General features: G+C 34.5%; 2 protein-coding genes across 2 annotated transcripts in view; one reads left to right on the top strand and one right to left on the bottom strand.

The window, feature by feature from the left end:
* Positions 1-20,694, top strand: part of LOC127873236 (signal transducer and activator of transcription 1-like) — a 186,333-nt gene that overhangs the window by 79,572 nt on the left and 86,067 nt on the right. The gene's annotated exons all lie outside the window — the stretch shown is intronic.
* Positions 1,032-14,640, bottom strand: LOC127872073 (CUB and sushi domain-containing protein 1-like). The gene is made up of 13 exons (XM_052415405.1): positions 14,622-14,640; positions 13,105-13,278; positions 9,818-9,994; positions 9,460-9,645; positions 8,946-9,119; positions 8,322-8,510; positions 7,655-7,828; positions 7,229-7,399; positions 6,876-7,061; positions 6,316-6,540; positions 5,328-5,367; positions 4,842-4,891; positions 1,032-3,763 (listed from the first exon to the last, which is right to left on the bottom strand). The coding sequence occupies exons 1-13, from the start codon at positions 14,638-14,640 to the stop codon at positions 3,633-3,635; spliced, it is 1,896 nt and encodes a 631-aa protein (XP_052271365.1). The 3' UTR covers positions 1,032-3,632.

Below are 20,694 nucleotides of genomic sequence, written 5' to 3'. Positions count from 1 at the left end.
ATAAAATGCATAAAGTTTTGAAGTCCTTTAAATTTTAGATTTTAAATTAACTCCGTATTTTCCGTTATATTCAAATTATACCATATGTTTAACATACCAAGTTAACACAATTTGTCTACGCAATTATACAGTGAGTATAAACGATGTTATATTTTCAATATGAAATCAGTGTATGCATATAAATGACCGAAGAACAATTAAAACAAAAAAATAACTTTCTTTTACTGTAACCATAAATCAAACGCGTGTTAATTGAATTAAATTCATACCGACCAAATTAAACGCCGACACCGACGCGTTTACTCGTATTTGTTGCATAATAAAAGGTATGTCTAAGTAAAGTATGAAGAGATCTTCACAGCAATAGTGACGATTTCCCAAAAACTTACCGCCTTTTCTGGTACCACTTTTCTAAACGTTTTTACTAGCTTTTATACACGCTATAACTGCTTCGAAAAACAATATTACACTTCGCCTCTCCCTGAATCTGGGCTGAACTCAATTTAACCAATGTATATGCTTTTAATATTTTAAAGTCAAAGCAGTTGTCCATAAACTTCTGTTAGTTAAAGGCCCAGTCACACCATGATGCCGGTGGAGCCTCGGTGCGTAATCCGGGATTTACCGGGATGAACCGGGGCTCTACCGGGATGAACCGGGGCTCCACCGGGGACGACCGGTATGAACCGGGGACAACCGTGGCTCCACCGGGAAAGTATTAAAATGTTTAATACCTCTGGGAAGAACCGAGAGTCACCGGGAAAGACAGGCAACGACAACCGGGACGGCAACGGGAACAACCGGTGGTGCCAAGTTTGAACCCCGGTGAATGCCGGCAGAGTCCCGGTTTAGCTACGGTACATCGGTAAATCGGCGCTCTGCCGGGACGCCACCAACATTCACCGGGACTCCGCCGGGTCATTACCGGCGACGACCGGGGTTAAACCGGTGCGTTGCCGTAGCTCTGCCGGCGTCTGATGCCGGTTTAGCCCCGGTGAGTGCCGGCGGAGTTACGGCATACCGGGGCTCTGCCGGGACGCTGCCGGCTTTCACCGGGGCTCCATCGGGGCATTACCGGCGACAACCTGGGCTCTGGTTGGGCTAAACCGGGATAAACCGTAGCTAGTCCAGGGTTGACCGGGCATCTGCCGGGCTGTTGACCGGCTTCAACCAGGGCGGCACCGGGACCGCGTTAAAAAAATTCTTGGAATCATCCCGTTTCTCGCCGGTCGACCGGCGTTAGCAAAACGGGATGGAACGGGGCTCTACCGGCGATAGTAAGACTTGGGCTTAATGCATTCACAGAGTTCACGCCGGTCAACAATATAATGAGCTAAACACGAGTTGCATGTGGTATGCAATAGAGGTTATGAAATAAATAATGGAGCTTCTAATACTAACTTATGATATGGGGATTGACCCATTACTTATTTGTTTTCTAGATTGATTGGTCTGACGTATTAATGTTTGAGATGACATATGATACACTTTTGCATTAATATAATATTTCATTCGTGCAACTGCGTCACACTTATTACATGATTTAAAGTAGTCAGTGTTCATTTTCGCTGTCTTTGTAAGAAGTTTTACCTAATGCAATAACAAACAAGATAATTATTGATGCAAAGCATCAAAGGGCGTCGGAAATTTGAGTAAAAGGCACTCAATGAAGTTACATGGAACGTTTTTTTTCTACTGTAAATTTTAATATATTGGCCGATTATTTTAAACAAAATAGAAAAATATACTGGTAGAACCATTATCTATGATTTTGTGTTATAACCCCTAAATAACCATTATCTATGATGTTGTGTTATAACCCCCAAATAACCATTATCTACGATTTTGTGTTGTGACCCCCAAATATTTCATATTCCATTTTATTTAATTGGTTTCATTTTTAAGTGGCTTCCGTGTGCAGTTTTCATTAATGGAACAGAACTGTGTAGGTTTTAAAAAATCTGCTTCATCTTGTAAAGGTAATTTCATATTTTCTCAACTTCAAGGGAGATGATTCTGAACTTATTCTTACGTTGCTCATTTACGATAGGGGTTGAGTACTCATTGATATGAAAACATTGTTCAAGTTTTAATGTGTTTAGGAGCCCATCCCCTCACACATATATTCCATGGGCAGACTAAAATTAAAAAATGGTTACAATAAAACAGCGTATTTATTTAAACTAAACTAACATGTCTACATCAAAACAAAAAGTTAAAATAGAACACAAATTAAATAATTTCATTCTACTGGGGCTCGAACCTTGGGCCTCTCACTTGTGAAGCGAGCTTTTGACCACTACACTACGGAACCGCTGGAAAAATCACCTTCTAACTAAGATATTAGTAAGTGACTGTAGTGTTACGGTTATCAATAAAGCAGTAAACCGTGTAATAGCCGGTATTGTAAAATTGAAGAAAATACGCGTTAACCAAAACTCGAACAGCAAAAGTCTGCGCTATTGTAAGAAAAACCATAAAATAAATATATTTTGATTATGTTTTGTTTGTATACAACACCATAAAGTTTCACCGGTTCGCGTATTGCCCAGTCCCTGTGATCTTTTATTATTGGCCAGTCCCTGTGATCAGTTATTAATTAAAAGAATTAGCTTTGCATTATTGGCAAATAATGTTGTAGTAAATGTAATAGGCACAAATGCAGTACTTATTTAAACTAATTTTCACAAAAAATCACCACTATGCAAGATATTCTGACAACAAAATATATACATTGATCCGTAAAATAACTTCTCCTCCCATAAGCGAGAAAAAAAAACGCATTACATACGAGTCGTCGCTATTGAGTGCGACGCCAATGAGATGTTGGATTATTTTACTGTCAACAGACCGGGTGAACTAACACTTATATCACATCACATCTCATATACGTTTTTGACTATTTTCTCTTAAGCTGATGAACTGGGGATAAGGGGGGGGGGTATGACAGATGAACAAAGAGCAAACTTATATCATAGTGTGTATACCAACTATTTATTACAATTTGTTCTAAACTTAGAAGTTGTACACCTTTTTAACACTTTTTTTCGAAGATTGCGTTTCAATGAATTCTGGCAACAGTTTATTGAGATATGAAATTGTAAAGCTTATCGCGTATTTAGATATCTTAAACGCCCGATAACTCTGAAAACAAAATGATTTCGGTGAAAAGTCCTGGATTAGTGCGCGAATCCTCAAGTACATGAAGCCTCCTATTAATATTATGTTTCACACAAGCTTCATTGAATCCTCACCAGTTGTTACTGAGAAAAACAAACGGGTCGAACGAACGGACGGACAAAGCGGCAAATTGGAATAATTGTACCTGCTGTTCTACTTGGAATTATTTGTTACAAACGTCACCTTTGTGAAATTTTCTAATATTTGTTGATGTTTTTTATAACTCATACGTGTTACTTAAAGGCTTTTTTGCAGGCGATTACATTGGTAAGCGGTCTTAAAGTATAAACAAGAACATATTAAGCTTAGGGTGAATATAATACAATTTATTAAAAATGATATTTTCAAGAAATATAAATTAATTGCAGCATATGGACGATACATTTAAACCCGAGACTCCCTTATTGGTAAGAAAACTGATTCTATAACAACTAGAAAATCAAAATCGGAAATTAACAAAAAACAACACATGTCCTCGATACAACATTAAAGAAAGTTAAATAAATTATGTTGCAATGTGTTTTTTTCCAGAGTCGAGCTTTTTTTAAATAAAGTTTGTTATACCTTTGTTGTGGGTTTCCACCTGTAAAATATAGAACGGAATACAGAAAATGCTAACAATTACAATATTATTTTGAATGTCATTTCAAAGCATTAAAATGCATATTTTCTCGTTTAAAACAATGCGTTTTGACCGGCTTAGATATTGGACAGTTTTGGCCTTGAGTGCAATTGCGGAAATTTTATTAACACTGTAAGTAACTTTGGATGTTCATGAACAACTTCCGTGATTTTGTGCACATACATTTATTTGGTATTTGATAGTTGAATAGATTAAAAGGTGCATAACGATAGTATAGTAGTGGTCAAGTAACGTTTTTCAAGCGTGACATAATGTCTACAACACAAAAAGCTTTAGCGCAGAAATAATTATTATTTAAATTCAAAAGAAATACACAGAAGCTTTTAGAAAACTTCGAGGTTTGCGAAGGTTTATTACTTCATAATGCACATGTTTACAATTTGTATACAAAATGAGCTATGCGAACTTAATATATAAGAAGGGACTTTCTCTAAAAAATAAGGCAATTGCCATTAAGTTTGTGATTTTAGTTTCAAAAAATGCAAACACACGCTTGATATAGTTACCTTTAAAATGGGCTATTATAGTTTGATGGCATAGAAGTTCTATGAATTGAAACTTTCTTATACATATGCCGTATATAAAGCACGTGTGCCAAACTGTATTATAATCAGATAACGAATTGAATATTCACGTATAATACAGTTTGAAACTGTTTTGCACACGTGCCAAATATAAGATATATATTTTATACTTGACACGTGTGCAAAACAGTTTAAAACTGTATTATAACCAGATAACGAATTTAAAATTTCCTCATAATCAGTATTATAAATTGAAACGTTCGTATAATCAGACCTATGAATCCTGCTGTGCCTAGCGCTTTGTTTATAAAGACTAGACACGCCACTATGGTGTATATATAAACAGTTCGGTATCAAGTGTAAAAACATTGGTGCCATACTGAGGGGTCGCAGGTTCGATCCTCCGCTAAATTCTGACCTGAAATAAGTACATGATACATACGCCGAGGTACATTTTACTTATAAGATGTTATTTATGGGCTGCGAAAACATACCTGCAGAATCATATATAGAGTTGACAACTACACGAGTATCGTCATTTGCCCTGCGAAAACGATTCACAACTAGAACAGTCACTGGCATGTATGAAACAAGTAATAAAACTCACAATACACAATTAAAAATGGGGTATTTAAACGGAAGCTCTTCTTTCAAATCGTCTGCTGTCAAAATGAACATAATTATTCATTGAGTAAAACTGATATCAAACTACGATTGCGCTCTTCTCAACTTGTTTGTCCTAGAAAAAAAACTTTAAACCGAACCGCTTTAAGATCAGTTGACTGTTGACTTTAAAAATAATTATTTCAAACGTTTAAGTTGATTTCATTTATTGTATAGCCGTGAGGCTGTGTATATCTTGCATAAACAAGCGAGTCAGCTATGAACTACATGTATTTAACATTTGAGGAGTTAGACATAATTTGTCTTCCTGATAGTGGACACTAAACAGGCGTTCTCTATGGACAAATTGTACTTACCTGCTTTTCTGTTGTTTTTCGTTATTTGGTTTATTTCGATCTGTAAAATAAATAGTCTAAAATACAGTTTGCTGAATATCCATTATTATCTAACTTTTTTCTTGAATTATTTAGTTAGTTCAGTGATGAAGATATTCAAATACCGTCTTTACAATAGTGACAATTACCGATAATATTGATCGACTGTTTGATTGTGATATGTTATTTTTATTTATTTTGACATCACGGCGTTATTATTCCTTCGAAATTCTCCAGTTTAACCTACTGGTAGTAAACGGAGGAAAAACTTATACAATACAAAGAAAAATATGTTAATTTTTGTATGATTATTGATTTCAATTCACTATTTTACATATAAAAGAAAATTTGCGCTCGTGGCTGTGTCGGTCGTTAACATTTTCATTTTTCTAAATATCACTTGTTAATGTAAATCCAGATTGTACCGAAACCAACAAATATCTCATATATATATAGGATCTGGCACGAGTTGTCATATCATATCATATTTTATTAAACGAGTTCGGGAATTGTGTTAGTAAGCGAGCCTTTGGCGAGCTTACTAACGAATTTCCTGGGCGAGTTTTATAAAATATGGTATGATATGACAACGAGTGTCAGATAATTGTTTATCACATGCTTTTAAATGAGCAAATTAAACAAATATTCACGCAAACATAATGATGAATCCCGAATGTTGTTTAAATTTCGTGTCGTCATTTCAGCAAAATTACAAAATGCGATTGGTCAATAAAGAAAAACTAAGCTAATGAAAACTCTTAAAAATGTTGTATTTCACATGTGTAATATAAAAAAAATGTAATGGTTGTATTACATGGGGAACAGGGTAAAGCATGTGATAAATAAGCATCTGCGTCATCCCTTGTGGCGTCATTGCATAGAAAATAATCACTATAGGGAAATCTGATCTGTGATAAGAGTTTATAACAGATGACTTTCGAACCCATCCTATAGCAGCACTCGCATTTACCTGTCATTTGGGTCTGGTCACACTCATCTTCACGCTGAGCAGAAGACAGATTTCTAGAAGCAGTCGTCGGTTTGTTAGGACCGGATTTGGGTACAGGAGATTTTCGTCTCATGTAGACAACCGTCGAACCGACGCCAACGATAATTCCGACGATAAGTGCTCCTACACTAGCGCCGGAAATGGTATATGCCTGTGGATAATCGCCAGTACGTTCCATTGGATTTGCTGAAACACGACGAGAAAATTGTCCCCAAAACGGTGAATTTGATTTGTTTATTCTGGCAAATTTGTCAATGAAGAATTTACTGGCGATATTTTCAAACCAGTTTCAAAACATGCTTTCTATAAAAAGCAACTTGCTCAAAAGAAGTTTAACAAATAATAACATAGTTAAAACAGGTGATTGCGATTGAAAACAAAACTAATTGTTTGTATAACTAGTATCGATCAAGAACACATACTTGATACAATCTTCGACCCATATTATACGTTTGAAATAAATCCTTTCTAAAAGGGGCATATGTTTTTAACCAGTTGGTCACAATTGAAAGCGTACTTACTGCATTGTTCACACGATCCATGTGCACTCCACGTTTTATCCGCTTGACATGTGGTGATGGATTCTCCCATTAAGACGTACCCGACGCTACACGCTACCAAAGCCGTGGATCCGTAGTCGGTGACGTCTTTCGCGTTAAGTGTGATTGCCCCGTTAGGAATTGTCATGGAATCTTTAGGAGGACATCCTGACAAAATATAACATATGTGGCGTGGCTAAGCTTAATCGTTAAGGAATCGATCTTAATAAAAAGGCAAGAATGGATGTATCAAAACATCTGTCAAATGGTCGCATTTAAAGTGTCAAAAAATGTACAACTCTGTTTAATCACATTACGTATAGGATCCATCGTACTTATTTTTTCACATAACCCGATTTGACTCCAGGACCCATCGCAAACAGACGAGTCGACCCCGGACAACGTGTACCCATTGTTGCATGCCAACGTGACCGTTGTTTTGTTTCGGATTTTGTCGGCGTAGAAAGTGTATTTGCCGTTGTTTATAGCTGGAAGGTCGGTACATCCTGCAAAACAAATGGAAGATTTTAGACTTGTTATGGTTTTTGATATAGCTTCGTTCGGCACCATGAAAGTTACAAACTTTGTTAGGAAAACAAAGGGCAAACGTTGTCTTAACTTTACGTTTAAAAGTTACGGTTATCAGTGTTTTTAAAATATTTACCACATGATATGTACCGTTTATAATTCAATGTTGCAAGCACACTACTTTTTCTTAAAACTTATTTTTTTACCAATGAATTTGACCTATTGTAACAGACCTGTTTTAAAGCACGTGATTTCCGGACCCCAAGTTCCGTTCTGTCTACACATCATCGTATCAGTGGCGCCATTTATCTCATATCCGGTTGTACAATCCACAACCGCCTTGCTACCGACTTTAGTCTCACCATACGTCACAGTTGATTTTGCAGTAGGAACAGGCGATCCGCAATCTAGCAACATATTGTACAATTAATGACGTACAGGTAATTGGTGGATTCGAAGCTATTTGTATGAGTGGTACAATATATACACGACGTCTGATCAGTCAAAACCAATTTCCTGTAGCAAAGTAATTTCACATGAATTTACGCGAATAACATGCTAAATAAACGTATCTGTATTCAAAAATAACCCAGTATTCTGTATGTTCATGTATCATGTTGTATATTTGTTAAGTGTATAAATTGTAGTTAAAATGAATGGTCAGCTTGCAAATTCCGACATGAAATCATATCGGAAACGATGCTTCAGGAAACGAACACTACGAAACGATATGAGGTCGGCGTGTACTGTCCTCTTATATTTAAGAGTTGCATTTGGGCAAAACCTTTTAAAAACATTTACAAAATGTAATGTTTGATATTGTTGCGTCTAGATACACCATTATCATTTCAATTACGACTTCCAAATACCTCTTTAAGAAAATGAAAGCACTTAACTTACCGATTAGTTCACAAACTGGTCTCTGTCCGCTCCATGTGCCATTACTACATGTTATGGTTTGCTTGCCACTTATTTTGTACCCTTCCTTGCATGCGAGTGTCCCCACTGAGCCGTTGAATGGACCGTTACTGAAGCTTATATTGCCATTGATAGGCGGATCAACAGCCGGGCACTCTGGTATGTGGTATGCTAGACAAACATCATTTATACATTCGATTAATAGTGTTTGATACATGGTATATACGTGCCTATACGCAAAATTAGTGTTCCTATAGCATTTTTTATTTAAATTTGCAAATCTTACTTAATTTTTTTCATTGACTGATTTGTTTTCTGTTTTTTGCAAAGAACGCAACAAGTGGCTCAAATGTGTACACAGAACACCTAGCAATACCGGTTGCCTAGAACAATAATATGAATGACGTTTTTGATAGAAGCGGAACGATATTGTAACTGTCAAAATGACATTCTGTATTTTTCAGATTGAATCTCACTTCTTGAGATGGATCGTGCTCATCTATATAAAATATTTAGCTTAAACATGTGAGAAACAATATGAACGTGTAAGACATTAAAGCCTACGCAACAGTCCATTTTTGGTTCCCAACGTGCATTGAAGCAAACCTTTTTTAACACATCTGATGTCTGGCCTCCAAAAGCCGTCATGTCCACATTCAATTATATCTGTAGATCCATCTACGTCATATCCGGTTTGACACCGAGCAATCGCAATGCTACGAAATGTCGTTTTGACGTACGTGAGGTTTATGTAAGCATTAACGACTGGTTGTCCACAATCTAGAATTAAAGTATGTTGATTGACGATAGAGTGATGATATTATTTTATTCAATTCTGTTCTGTCGTTTTCATGGAAATATCAGTGATTTAAAAACGACAATTCACTTTTAAGACAGGGAAAATAGCAGGGAAAATTATCGATTTTTTTTGTTTTTTTACTTGTAGAATGTTGTTGTTTTTGTATGTCTCGTTTTCATTATTCCTGCGAAATTCGCCAGTTTAACACTTTTAATATGTACATACATTTTGGAAAAAAAGTATTAAATGAAAAGCCTGTCGAGAGTAAACGGATATAATTATATTTTGTTCTTGATCAGAATTAATTTACGGAATCTTTACCTTTTTCAACACACGACCCGTGGTCACGCCATCTTGAATCAGCGTCACATACGGTGACGTTATCACCAGACACAACGTACCCAACGTTGCACGTCACTAACGCCGTAGACCCGTAATCAGTGATGTTACTGACGGTTGGCGTAAGAATACCGTTAGGAATTTTCAGCCAATCTCCGGAAGGACAACCTAAAAAATCAATAGACCTCTATGTAGAATGTATATCTCCCAACATTGACATGATAATTATTTCCATAACAACAATTGTTTTGAAAAGTCTGTTTCCACTCTTGGTACAAACACGTTTGACATTTTTTGTTAGAGCATTTCAAAATAGTATCGATACTCTGTATGTATTTACTTTTTATTTGACATTCAAAGGTACTGTTGGTCCATCCGTCAACGTCACAGTAGCTGTATTCTGGGAGGCTGGGTTCATACCCAGTGTCGCACGCAAGAACAGCTACGCTTCCGTAGGTTGTCGTTCCAGAAATCAGGCGAACTGATCCATTTGGAGGCACAGGTGGTACCTCGCAATCTAAAACATGAAACAACTACAAAATATTATAAAGCCATGTACCGTCTATAAATGTTTTTCCCCCGAGTTTTCAGTGAATGCAAGTAGTATACTACAAGTAGTATACTAAGGAAAACATAGAACGGTCATTTGACTGTGACTTTGTCTAAATCACCACACCAACACAGGGTAGGGTATTCACCGTCAAACAAGATTGTCTTCTACACGTGTGTGTATTAAGCTGTAAACCAATTTTAAGGGCAATAAGAATATTGGACTTAACTGTCAATAAAATCTAGTCGACAGGTCAAATCTGTATAAATTGCGATTTTTGTATTGATCATAAACTAGGTAAAGCAACATACTAGTATACCAATTGTGCACGTAGTTCTTTATCATGGAGAGAGTCAAGGTTAAATCAAGTGCATGTTTTGTGCGTGCAAAGGTTACTTAAATACTTTGATTTACAACATGAGAATTAAATGACGTGCATTTTTTTCAAAGACTATGCATTTATCTTCCCAATAATGCATGATGATAAAGTGGCAATACGCTTGATCATTGAATTGATATCGAACTTCAACTATTGTATATGTAATATAGAAGGAAATTAATTGCGCATACGTAACCGACAGGACATAATGCGATCTGAAAAAACCCGCCTCATGCGAAAATGGGACTTATGCCATATGCTGCCGGCATCTGCACAGTCTGGTAAGGTTATGCATACTGAAAAGGATACTCAGGAGGTTCTACGAAACCTTGCATGCATTTTATAGCGGAAAGCGTGGCCCCTGACAAGACTGTGCAAGTGTGCAGGCTGGGCTTGAGCTACACTGGCCGCATATGCATATGCGGACGGGTTTCCTTCAATAAATTTTTTCGTCAAACAAAAAACCGATGGGAACTCACACATTGTAGAGCCGACAGGGAGTATTCATTGTAAGGATATATAAATATAAAGTTGTTTACCGAGTGAAAGTACTCCAAGTAGCGAAAATTAGCACAATGAAGCCGTATTGGAAGTCATTTCCAAATAACCTCATTTAAACCCAGTCAGGTCCCGTATATGTATGCTCCCCTGATAATGAAACTCCAGATGATAAGCATCGGATAAATAAGTGTAAGGATAGATTTTTTTAATTTAAGGCAACTGGCCATTTCAAATACAATACAACACAACCTAAGCAAATTGATTTAAACCGCGGTTGCCACCTCGGAACTGTAAAATCAAAACAATGCGGGGTTAAAAACGGTTAGACTTCGCGCAAAATATTAAACTCAGCCCCTTATCAGGGAAGGTCTTCAATTGACGACATAAACATAACACATTACAGAAATTACTATTTATTCAGTAACCTCCTTCGACCTGTTAGTATAAATAAAACATTTGGGCTTGTTATATCGTCGCGGAAAATTCAATTGGAATATATATTATTGTCCCACAAAAACATAAACACGAACATTTTGTAACTCGTTATATCAATGTTACCAGACCACATCTACCGGTAGCTTTGAAAGTTTGGCTTTTGCTATGAGCACACTGATTTTTATCGCTTAACTTTATTTTCGAAGTGTTTGTTGAATTTGATTTTGAGTGTTTATTGATCTTTAAATTGTCTTATAGGGGATAATTTTCGATCCATTCACTCTCTTAATTATTGATATAGCTCTTCAGAATAAATATGGACAGCGACTTTACAGATTTTAAACTTCTCTATTCAATGTTACTGAATAATAAAATTGAACAATTTAAATAACGATAAGAAATAAAATAATGGTCACCAATTTAACAAAATTGTAATAATTATTTTACTATAATTATTTACAATAACAATAATCAATTATTCATATGAACATTACTGACGAGAACTTTTGTGTGAACATAAACCACATAAGATCAACAGTCAGACTCTTGAACACGAAGACGATATGGTCAAGGTCGATCTTAACAAGGGCCTATAGGTCCAAGGGGTCTAAACTTGAATGATAACATATTCACATGAACTAAAGAAATCATGGCTAAATACGTTACACATACGGAGCAACGAAAGCAATCATTTTTGGCGAGATAGTTAATATAAAAAATGTTTAACTAGAGAAAATGCTTAATTGTAATGATAAAACAGATGATTAAAAAGACGGTTGGAGTGCTGAACTATTTTAAACTGTTTAAAGACACTTTTGAAATAAGCGATACAAACGACATATTTACTATGCTTTTGTTTAAAATAATAGTTGTAAACTTTGTTATACGACTATATTTGTCAAAGCTCTGTGTAAGAGAGGGATCAGATTTGTAAAAAGATGTCATAGACAACTCTAAAAATTGTATAAAAAGATCTTAATGAAAGATCTTGGACCACTATGAATGAAATTGAAACTACAGTAAAAATATGTATCTTAAAGTAAAAAAGCTACAATCACTTATCAAAAAGTTCAGGTGGCCCCGCAATGTCTTGCTATTCAAAATACTGTGTATATACTGTGTATTCTATGAAAGTAACATCAGAGTTATGTATTATTCTTTTTAACTAAATTTCCAAAATGTAAACAGAAATGGGAATGTTTTGAAAATCAAGACCAGGAATGAAGATGTAATTTTTAAGTATTATTTTAGTACAGAATTTTACATACTATGTTTTCAAACATTGATAATTAATCAAATATATGAAACAAAATCAATAATGTTTCAATTTTGTTTATGATGAATATAAAGAGCAATAATTTGTGCACGTTTTGCAATGCCTATGATGAAAAGATTAACAGACAATAAACTACAAATATTGAGAAAGAACTGTTAATTAACTTCAAAACTACAGCATAAACTTCTTATATTACGCTATACTCGACGTATCAAGTTTTCACCTGGAAATTGTTTTAAGTATACTAGGTTATGCATTTCACATGTATATATGTTCTGAAACTTTTGTGATTTATTGTCCGTGTTTGTTTTTCTTCCTTAAAATGTCAAACTCTTAAACAAATATTTTTCTGTAGTATTTATCACGTAACACTATGCACGTATTGAGGTAAGGGATGCCCTCGACGAGGAAACGAACGAGGAAATAAAAGAATCCTTATTCAAAAAATGACATTTTTTAAATCTATCTTATATGCGGTCCTCTTACCCAAAAGAAGACAGACGGGAACTGGTGCACTCCATGTTTTGTTTTTACACGTTATGACGTCTGATCCATTTATGACGTAACCTTTAGCACATGTAAACGACGCTTCAGAACCATTGAACGTGCCGTTAACCAAGCTCACGTTGCCTTGATACGGTGGATTGATAGTAGGACATACTGTACAAAAAGTTAAAACATAATCATTAAACAGGTCAATCTGCAACTATTATGTACAAGCTTATAATTCAATCAAAATAACACCGTAAGAGTGTTTACCCATTGAACGGTAATTATATTTTGAATTGTGACAATCCAACACTAAAGTTAAAAGTGTCCTTGGGACCGTTTCTTAGAACTACGTACGTTCAAAAATCGTACGTAAGTGCAAAACGTAAATTTTATAGCGTTTGCAGATATTTACACGTAAAGTTACGTTTGCCATAACGCTCGCGTAACACATATATATTTTTGCGTAAATATGGCGGCATATGAACCGACATTTTGAAGAAGCGCACGTTTGTCTCGAATTTATTGAGAAAGAAAAATACCAATAGTTGACTAAAGAGATTCCTAAATCGTCGAAAGATATAGACTTTCACGAGAAGCAATTATTAGTGTGCACGATTAGATAAAAGACGATATTTCATCATGCCCACTGGCGTATTGCGAGTGTGAAGGACACTATTTAAGGCGAAGTCTTAACAAATTATTGTAAAATATTTTAATCATTCATTTTTTCTTTTGACACAATATAAAAATTGTTCACCATTATTCGAAATGGCAAACCAAGGAGCACTTGGCATACGTAACTCAGCTTCGGTACCCGTTTATTCCATATATTATAACGTTGAGAACTTAAGTGTATTTGATTGTTTCTGTGTTTTGTTTCTTACTTAATTTACGCTTAATTATTTTAATTGCACATTCAACAAAAATATTACCTGATATGACGATTACTAATTCTGCAACGAATACATATCCAATAAAAATGAAAATGTTAACAACGTACGCCATTTAATTTGGACTACTAATTCGTGCTTCTTTTAAGCAAATGTAAAGCAAACAATTGTTACAGTAGTAAGCACAAAGAATAGAATCAACGATTAACAGGGTTTTGTCATGCAGTTAAATAAAGTGCAACATTGAATTCTGGCGAAATAGGAAGATAATGTAAAGATTGTATTACATATACGTAGTTTCACAATATTCTTTTTAAAAAATCTACCTTATAACCCATAAATACCTAAGAGTGTGCAGACGGGACTTGAGGATTTAGAGATCCACTTGTCATACTTTATTTATAAACAAGTAATCGTGCGGTGCAGCTTCTTGTACCTCATCTACATTATTGTTGACGGACGCGTTACTATGATTTACGCCAAATATAACAAAATCAGATTCTTTTCAAAGGATTCACGACTTTTAAATCCCTCATTAATTTGAACCTCGTTCGCAAGGGACCATTTTAGATGCATGTGCGGTTTTAAAGGACAGTGTTTGTTTTTTATGTAAGTCCCTACAGTAGGGCTTTCTAGCCATGTGACTCAAAGGGCGAAGCCTTTGTTAATCTCAGTTGATTATAGTGTAGAATGTCACAAACAAGTACACATGCTGTTAAACCTTACGGTTTTGGAGATTATCTCTAAGTTTTCCACCTCAAATCTATTTGAGCTCTGCTAAACTTGATATAAAAGCCCTAGTCCCAAAAACTTAAGATTTAAATGTGTACACATGGTTTAAAGATCACTAATATATAGTCTTTTGCATTGTGGAAACAATCTGCAAAGCAGTCAAGTAGGCGATACATATGAAATCGAACAGTTTCGCATTACGTTTACATAAAAAGCGGCCAAAAAAGATCGTCTCGAACACATAGTTATCCAGACAGTAAAGAACATAGTATGTGCCTCTTAAAATAATGTTGGGATTTTAATCCGCTATTGATTGTATACAGTATGTAGACAGTTTGATAATTTGTAAGTAATACTTTTCTATTACACTGCAATTATTAACATATTGTGAATATTTTCTACATTGTTCTCATAATATATTTGAATGTACAAATTTCTAAACAAATGCATTTTGTTTTTAGCGGCAAAATATCGATGATTTTTAATGTTGATGCCTGTGCCTAACTATACTGAATACTAAATCTCCAGCCAGCTGCTGTTGAAAACCTTCAATAACATAATTATCTACATCAGCTATTATATAATTGTAATTCAATTCATCAATAATTGTTTTTTTAAGATTCATTTTCTCAATATAAACGATATCGGTTCTTAACTTTTCGGAGATGACCATTCAGCTTTAATTTAGGTATCATTTACAAGATAACTGAAACAAAAGAATAACACACCTATATCAAATATACTTCCTCAAACAATCCACTTATTTTTAACTTCATTTACATTGGTCTTGAAAAACTGGTTTCACTTTCGGTTTCGTATTGTCATTCACATATTAAAACAGCTCACGTTTTTTTCAACTTTTGTTTTGAAATAAATAAATTATCGGAGGCCATTGGCTGTTGCGACAGGACATATACAGCGGTCAGGTAAAGACATTTTATCAAGTTTAGAGGACTTGTAACTGTAATATTGATTAATATGCGTTTTTCTACTCTTGATGTTACAATAATAATTTAGTAACACGGACTTTTGGTTTTCATTGTTGAAGGACAAACTTAGTACTTTGGGCATGCTGTATAAGAGCTTGAACAAAGCATTGAATGGTTTCATGAATGTTATTATAAGTGCCCTGTCTAGTTTCATGACTTGTAAACAGATGATTAATTTTCATTAAACTCAAGTTTATAAGGATACCCACTGGTAATATTGATTCTCGTGAACATGGCGCTATATATATGTAGTAGCGTAAATGACGTAATAGCACGTGCTTTAAAATAACTTAAAATGTAAAAATGTTTGCGAATAATTTTATTGTAATATACATTAATGTTTGTGTTCTGTTTTAAACCTCTGTGACACTTGAATCTCTTTATTACCGAAACCCAGCTTTTCATAAGTAATATACTATGTTCGAAATAGGAGAACACATTTGAGCTGTCTTGAACATAAAATATTATGGTGCTCGTTTGTTTAGAAACAACCCGTCACGGCTGACAATTACTTTCTATAGAATGGAACCTGTGGAGGTACTGTCATAATGTTGGTTATTAAAACTATGTGTTCATCAATCATAAGAACTCCATACGTTTGTATATACTTTTATTGCGTGTTATTGGTTCGATGGCTACCCTTATAAATTAAAGCAAACATACATTATTAAAATCAGTATTAAATATATCAAGGGAAGTAAATACTACATGGTAGATATATAACATCAGCAAATGGGTCAAGAGTTAATCATGATAATATCATGACAGGTCCTTTCACAAAATCGGTTTTAATTTGATGTGATATGCTATGCTGTGTTTCAATTTATACAAATAGTGTACACTATCAAACGCGAAACGATTTAATTATTTGGAGAGTTCTTTTGGTAACGTTATATTTTGTGAAAATGCGAGGATTACTTTGTTATAGTATAAAATACATGCTTTATTATAACACCACTGATAGCTGAGTTGTTTAAGCGATTGTCATTAACTCCAAGAATCATTTGTTCGAACCCAAGTGTGGATTATTTATGTGTTAACTTTCTCTATTTGATTTTGTTTTATACTGGAACTCTTTAGTTTCGATGTTAACATTTATCAATAAAGCATTTTATTACAAACTTTAAAACATGCCATAATTTGTGATAAGTCATTTTAATATGAATTACAGGAAATAGACACATGTTTAGTATATACTTTTCGTAGTATATAATTCAAATAAAGCTATTCCGTGTAATTTGAATCTGTGTGACTTATTGATAGGGTAAGAGATAATATATACACATATAAATACCAAATTAAATATATAGAGAATATTTTGTGAGTTTTGGATAAAGATCAAGTTTATCATTCGAGGCTTAAAACCGTGTTAGCGCGAGGCATCTTTATCCCAAACTCACATTATATTATATTTATCCTTTTATTTCCTCCCTTTGTCCTTTAATAATTATACAATATCGCATTTGCTGACGATTTTATCTTTCCGTAGTTGACAAAAACATATTCTCCATTTTTGGAAAACCCAAATCTGATCTAAAACTAGCGATATTTTAATGCTAAAGTTTATACGATCGTTATTATACTTTCGAATTTCATCTGGTAACTTATGTGGTTTTACATGTCACCTTGGTGTAATGGATATGGTGTCCGCCTAGCGCCGGTTTTATCCCCACTGAAAGAGCGTTCTTTAGATCTCCCCAAAGACTCAAAGTACTGGTTCTAGGCCCAGCAAACGGAATCCAGAGCGTTTCAAATAAGTAGGAAGTACTTAAAATGCAATAGAGCTAAAATAAATAGGTTTAAATATGTGGTATATATTATTTTTGTAATATGGGTTCTCTTGTTGTGAATCAAAAGATCTATCAATAAAAGTGTTGATTGATAGATGATTGTTGAATTTTTCAAAGTGATTGATTGATTAAATATATTTTCGTGTTGTCTAATCATAAGTGTATGTTGGCATGATTCACATTCTACATTTTTATGATGTCTAAACTACTAAATAATTCGAGTTCTCTGTATTGAGTTGCATACGAAATGAAGTTTCTGCAATAATTTACCCAGAAAACAATATGTAAGTATTTACCTTATTTGAACTTGCTGCTGGAATTAAATGTTCCAACGTCTGTTCTACGACTAACATACCTCAATTAAAGTAGATTTCCCAAATCTGTTTGTACAACTTCAAGAAATGACATACACATGTAAGCTCCAATCGGTCGTTTTTTATAGGACAAGCTTCTTAAATTTTTATAATTTAATAATGTTTTATTAAGCTTAGAAATAAAAAAAAACGGTAAGGTTTCATTACTTTTAGGAATAATTACCTCAATGGGGTTTACAGTTGTTAAGACTGGTCTTAGACAACTTGTTAATCAACGTAATGTTACTCTTATTTCCAATATTTATTTACCATCTTAGGTTTACTCCCTCGTTGCTTAACTAGCTGCAATTAAAGTGTATAGTTTGGGTATGTTTTGAACACAATGGGACAATATTTTATTTTGCTTAGTTGTGTTAGCATAAGCTATTGAGTTTATATTAATCTTCTTAAATCTATGGTTTTAAACTATTCAGTTGTGTTCCCAAAATGCGGCATCTACTCCAACGCGTCTGTGATATCGATCACATGTTATAGACCGATGTCGTTAAGCAAACAGAGCTTGAATGGGATATAACTCGTAAATGCGCATGCAAGTTATACGTATTCAAAACATAAAACAAAAATGGTCAATAGTTTGTCTATGAGAAAATCGGGCCCATACGTATGATACTGAGGACTAATCACAGTTTAGTAAGCATTTGGTATCAATGTTCAGCCCGACTAACACATATTATGATATGGTGAGTTTATTTGTTAGAACCAACATTCGTTACTATGTTTCGATGCTGCAATAAGATACTTGCTGCACGTGCGTTACTAGCTAGTCGTCAGATACATAGCTGCCATACTGATCGATCAGCCTCAAATGTTCTATATACGCAACGGTTTATTTGTAATTCAATTAGGAACCTTTATTAATACAAATATATATCCTATTAGCTAAAAGGAGGAATCGTATGCGCTAGACAAACGATAAATGTAATCCATACTTTAAATATGATGCACATTGGAATCGCACCTTCACCGGAAATGACAAAAATAACCCAACGTTTTGGTGTGTTGCACTATACTCACTATAAACATATGTATCATCATAACATCATGTCCATCATCATGATAACTATGATCATAATTATCATTATGATCATAATAATCATCAGCACTTCCACCACCGCTTTCAATCTCATGATAGATCAACAGCATTAACTGCCCATCAGCATTAATAGTATGATGGCAACAACCACGACGACAATGGCGATTGTTGGGAAATTATAAATTATACCTATGGGAAAATCTGAAACCTGAAAAGTCAACATTTGGATGAACAAACTTCTACAAATTGCATGTATCAATGCAACATATTATTGTTATCGACAACACAAATGATGTTGACACCAAAGTGTTGTACTACTAAGGCGAATCGTGTCAATCCATGTTTGTTAATAGTTAATCTAAAGAGAATACGTATGGAATCTCACATCAATAGATTGGGCCGTTGTTGATATAATACAAAAATGGTGCGTTAGATGTGGCGTTTACTTAATACACGACACAAAATTACTACATGTTTGATGGTTACGTTGATTAACCAAGGGGTGTGTCTTTTAGAGTTTATTTACAGGCTTCGCTGCGTCTTCTCGACTGCATCCAGGGGCAAACCTGTGTAAACCACGCTACCTCTAGGCAGCAAACATATGTAATTTAGAGTTAACCACGGTACCTCTTACAGAAAACTATATATGTTGGTTGACAAAGTGTACATCTTACGTAAAAAATGCGTGTTCAAATACTTACATAGTGTTTTTTTTAAATCCCGGACATGACTCGCTTGGTTACTTACAATTATTATTGTGAATGTCATTTTGACCATCATCGTCACCATTAAAAAAATAATCATTCGTTAATATGTATTAGGCGTTGACCTTACAGAAATAGCAGCATGAGTAATATCTTCCTTCTATCCAACTATCCAAATAACACTATCAATAGTATATATGGACTATCTGAGAATAGAGATAATTACCACAATATAATACGTATGGCAACAAAAAACCACGTGTACATATAATCCCTGCCACTTTTGTGTAGCTACTGAAGACGATATGGATTAGGACAATAACCAGCATATCATTTTTAAACATCCCATACTCAACTACTTTTTACCTATATTGCCTATTGAGGATCGTGATTTTACAAGAAGCGTTAATGAAGTAAACAGATATTCGCGAATTTTGCACATGATGTTTCGATTCTCTACTGAAAGCAGAGTAATAAAACTATAAAAAAACTTATATAAAGAAAAATGTAAAGGTCACTTATTGTTAAGGCCTTTCGGACGGACCTTATGAAGGATTCATTTAAGTGAAAAAATATTTAGTAGTGCTGTTTTTGTATCACAGCATAACACCATTCTTTGCTTTTAATAAAAAATACTTTTATAAATTGTGTAATTTCATATTAGTGATGCTATTTCATGAGGAAATATGTTTAATGAAACATACATATGCTTCGTAGAATTATCATTACAATCAAAACAAGTTATGCTCCACTAAGCAGAAACATATTTATTGTTTTGTTATACCAACCACATTTTATCGTCGATTATGTTAATACATATTTCAGATAAAACTGCTCTATTAGTTTAGGAATAAGCAGCATTATGTCTCAGCCAAGTACTTCCAATCACGCCTATATAATGCTCGACATGTCTACTTCAGAATGTGGAACTAGACCAACATTTGAAGGACTACAGGAGGCAAAATTAAGGTCCAAAGTGGGAATGTCGTCAAGTGTTATGAAAGGTGTGATGCATCGAGTAAAGCTTTCAAATAAATATCTCACATTAGAAATGCGTTAACTCTTGCACCGC

The sequence above is a fragment of the Dreissena polymorpha genome, chromosome 3 (assembly GCF_020536995.1).
Source record: "Dreissena polymorpha isolate Duluth1 chromosome 3, UMN_Dpol_1.0, whole genome shotgun sequence".
In the NCBI taxonomy this organism is placed as follows: domain Eukaryota; kingdom Metazoa; phylum Mollusca; class Bivalvia; order Myida; family Dreissenidae; genus Dreissena; species Dreissena polymorpha.
The sequence above is the reverse complement of the archived record's forward strand: the minus strand, read 5'-3'. Positions and strand labels throughout refer to the sequence as shown.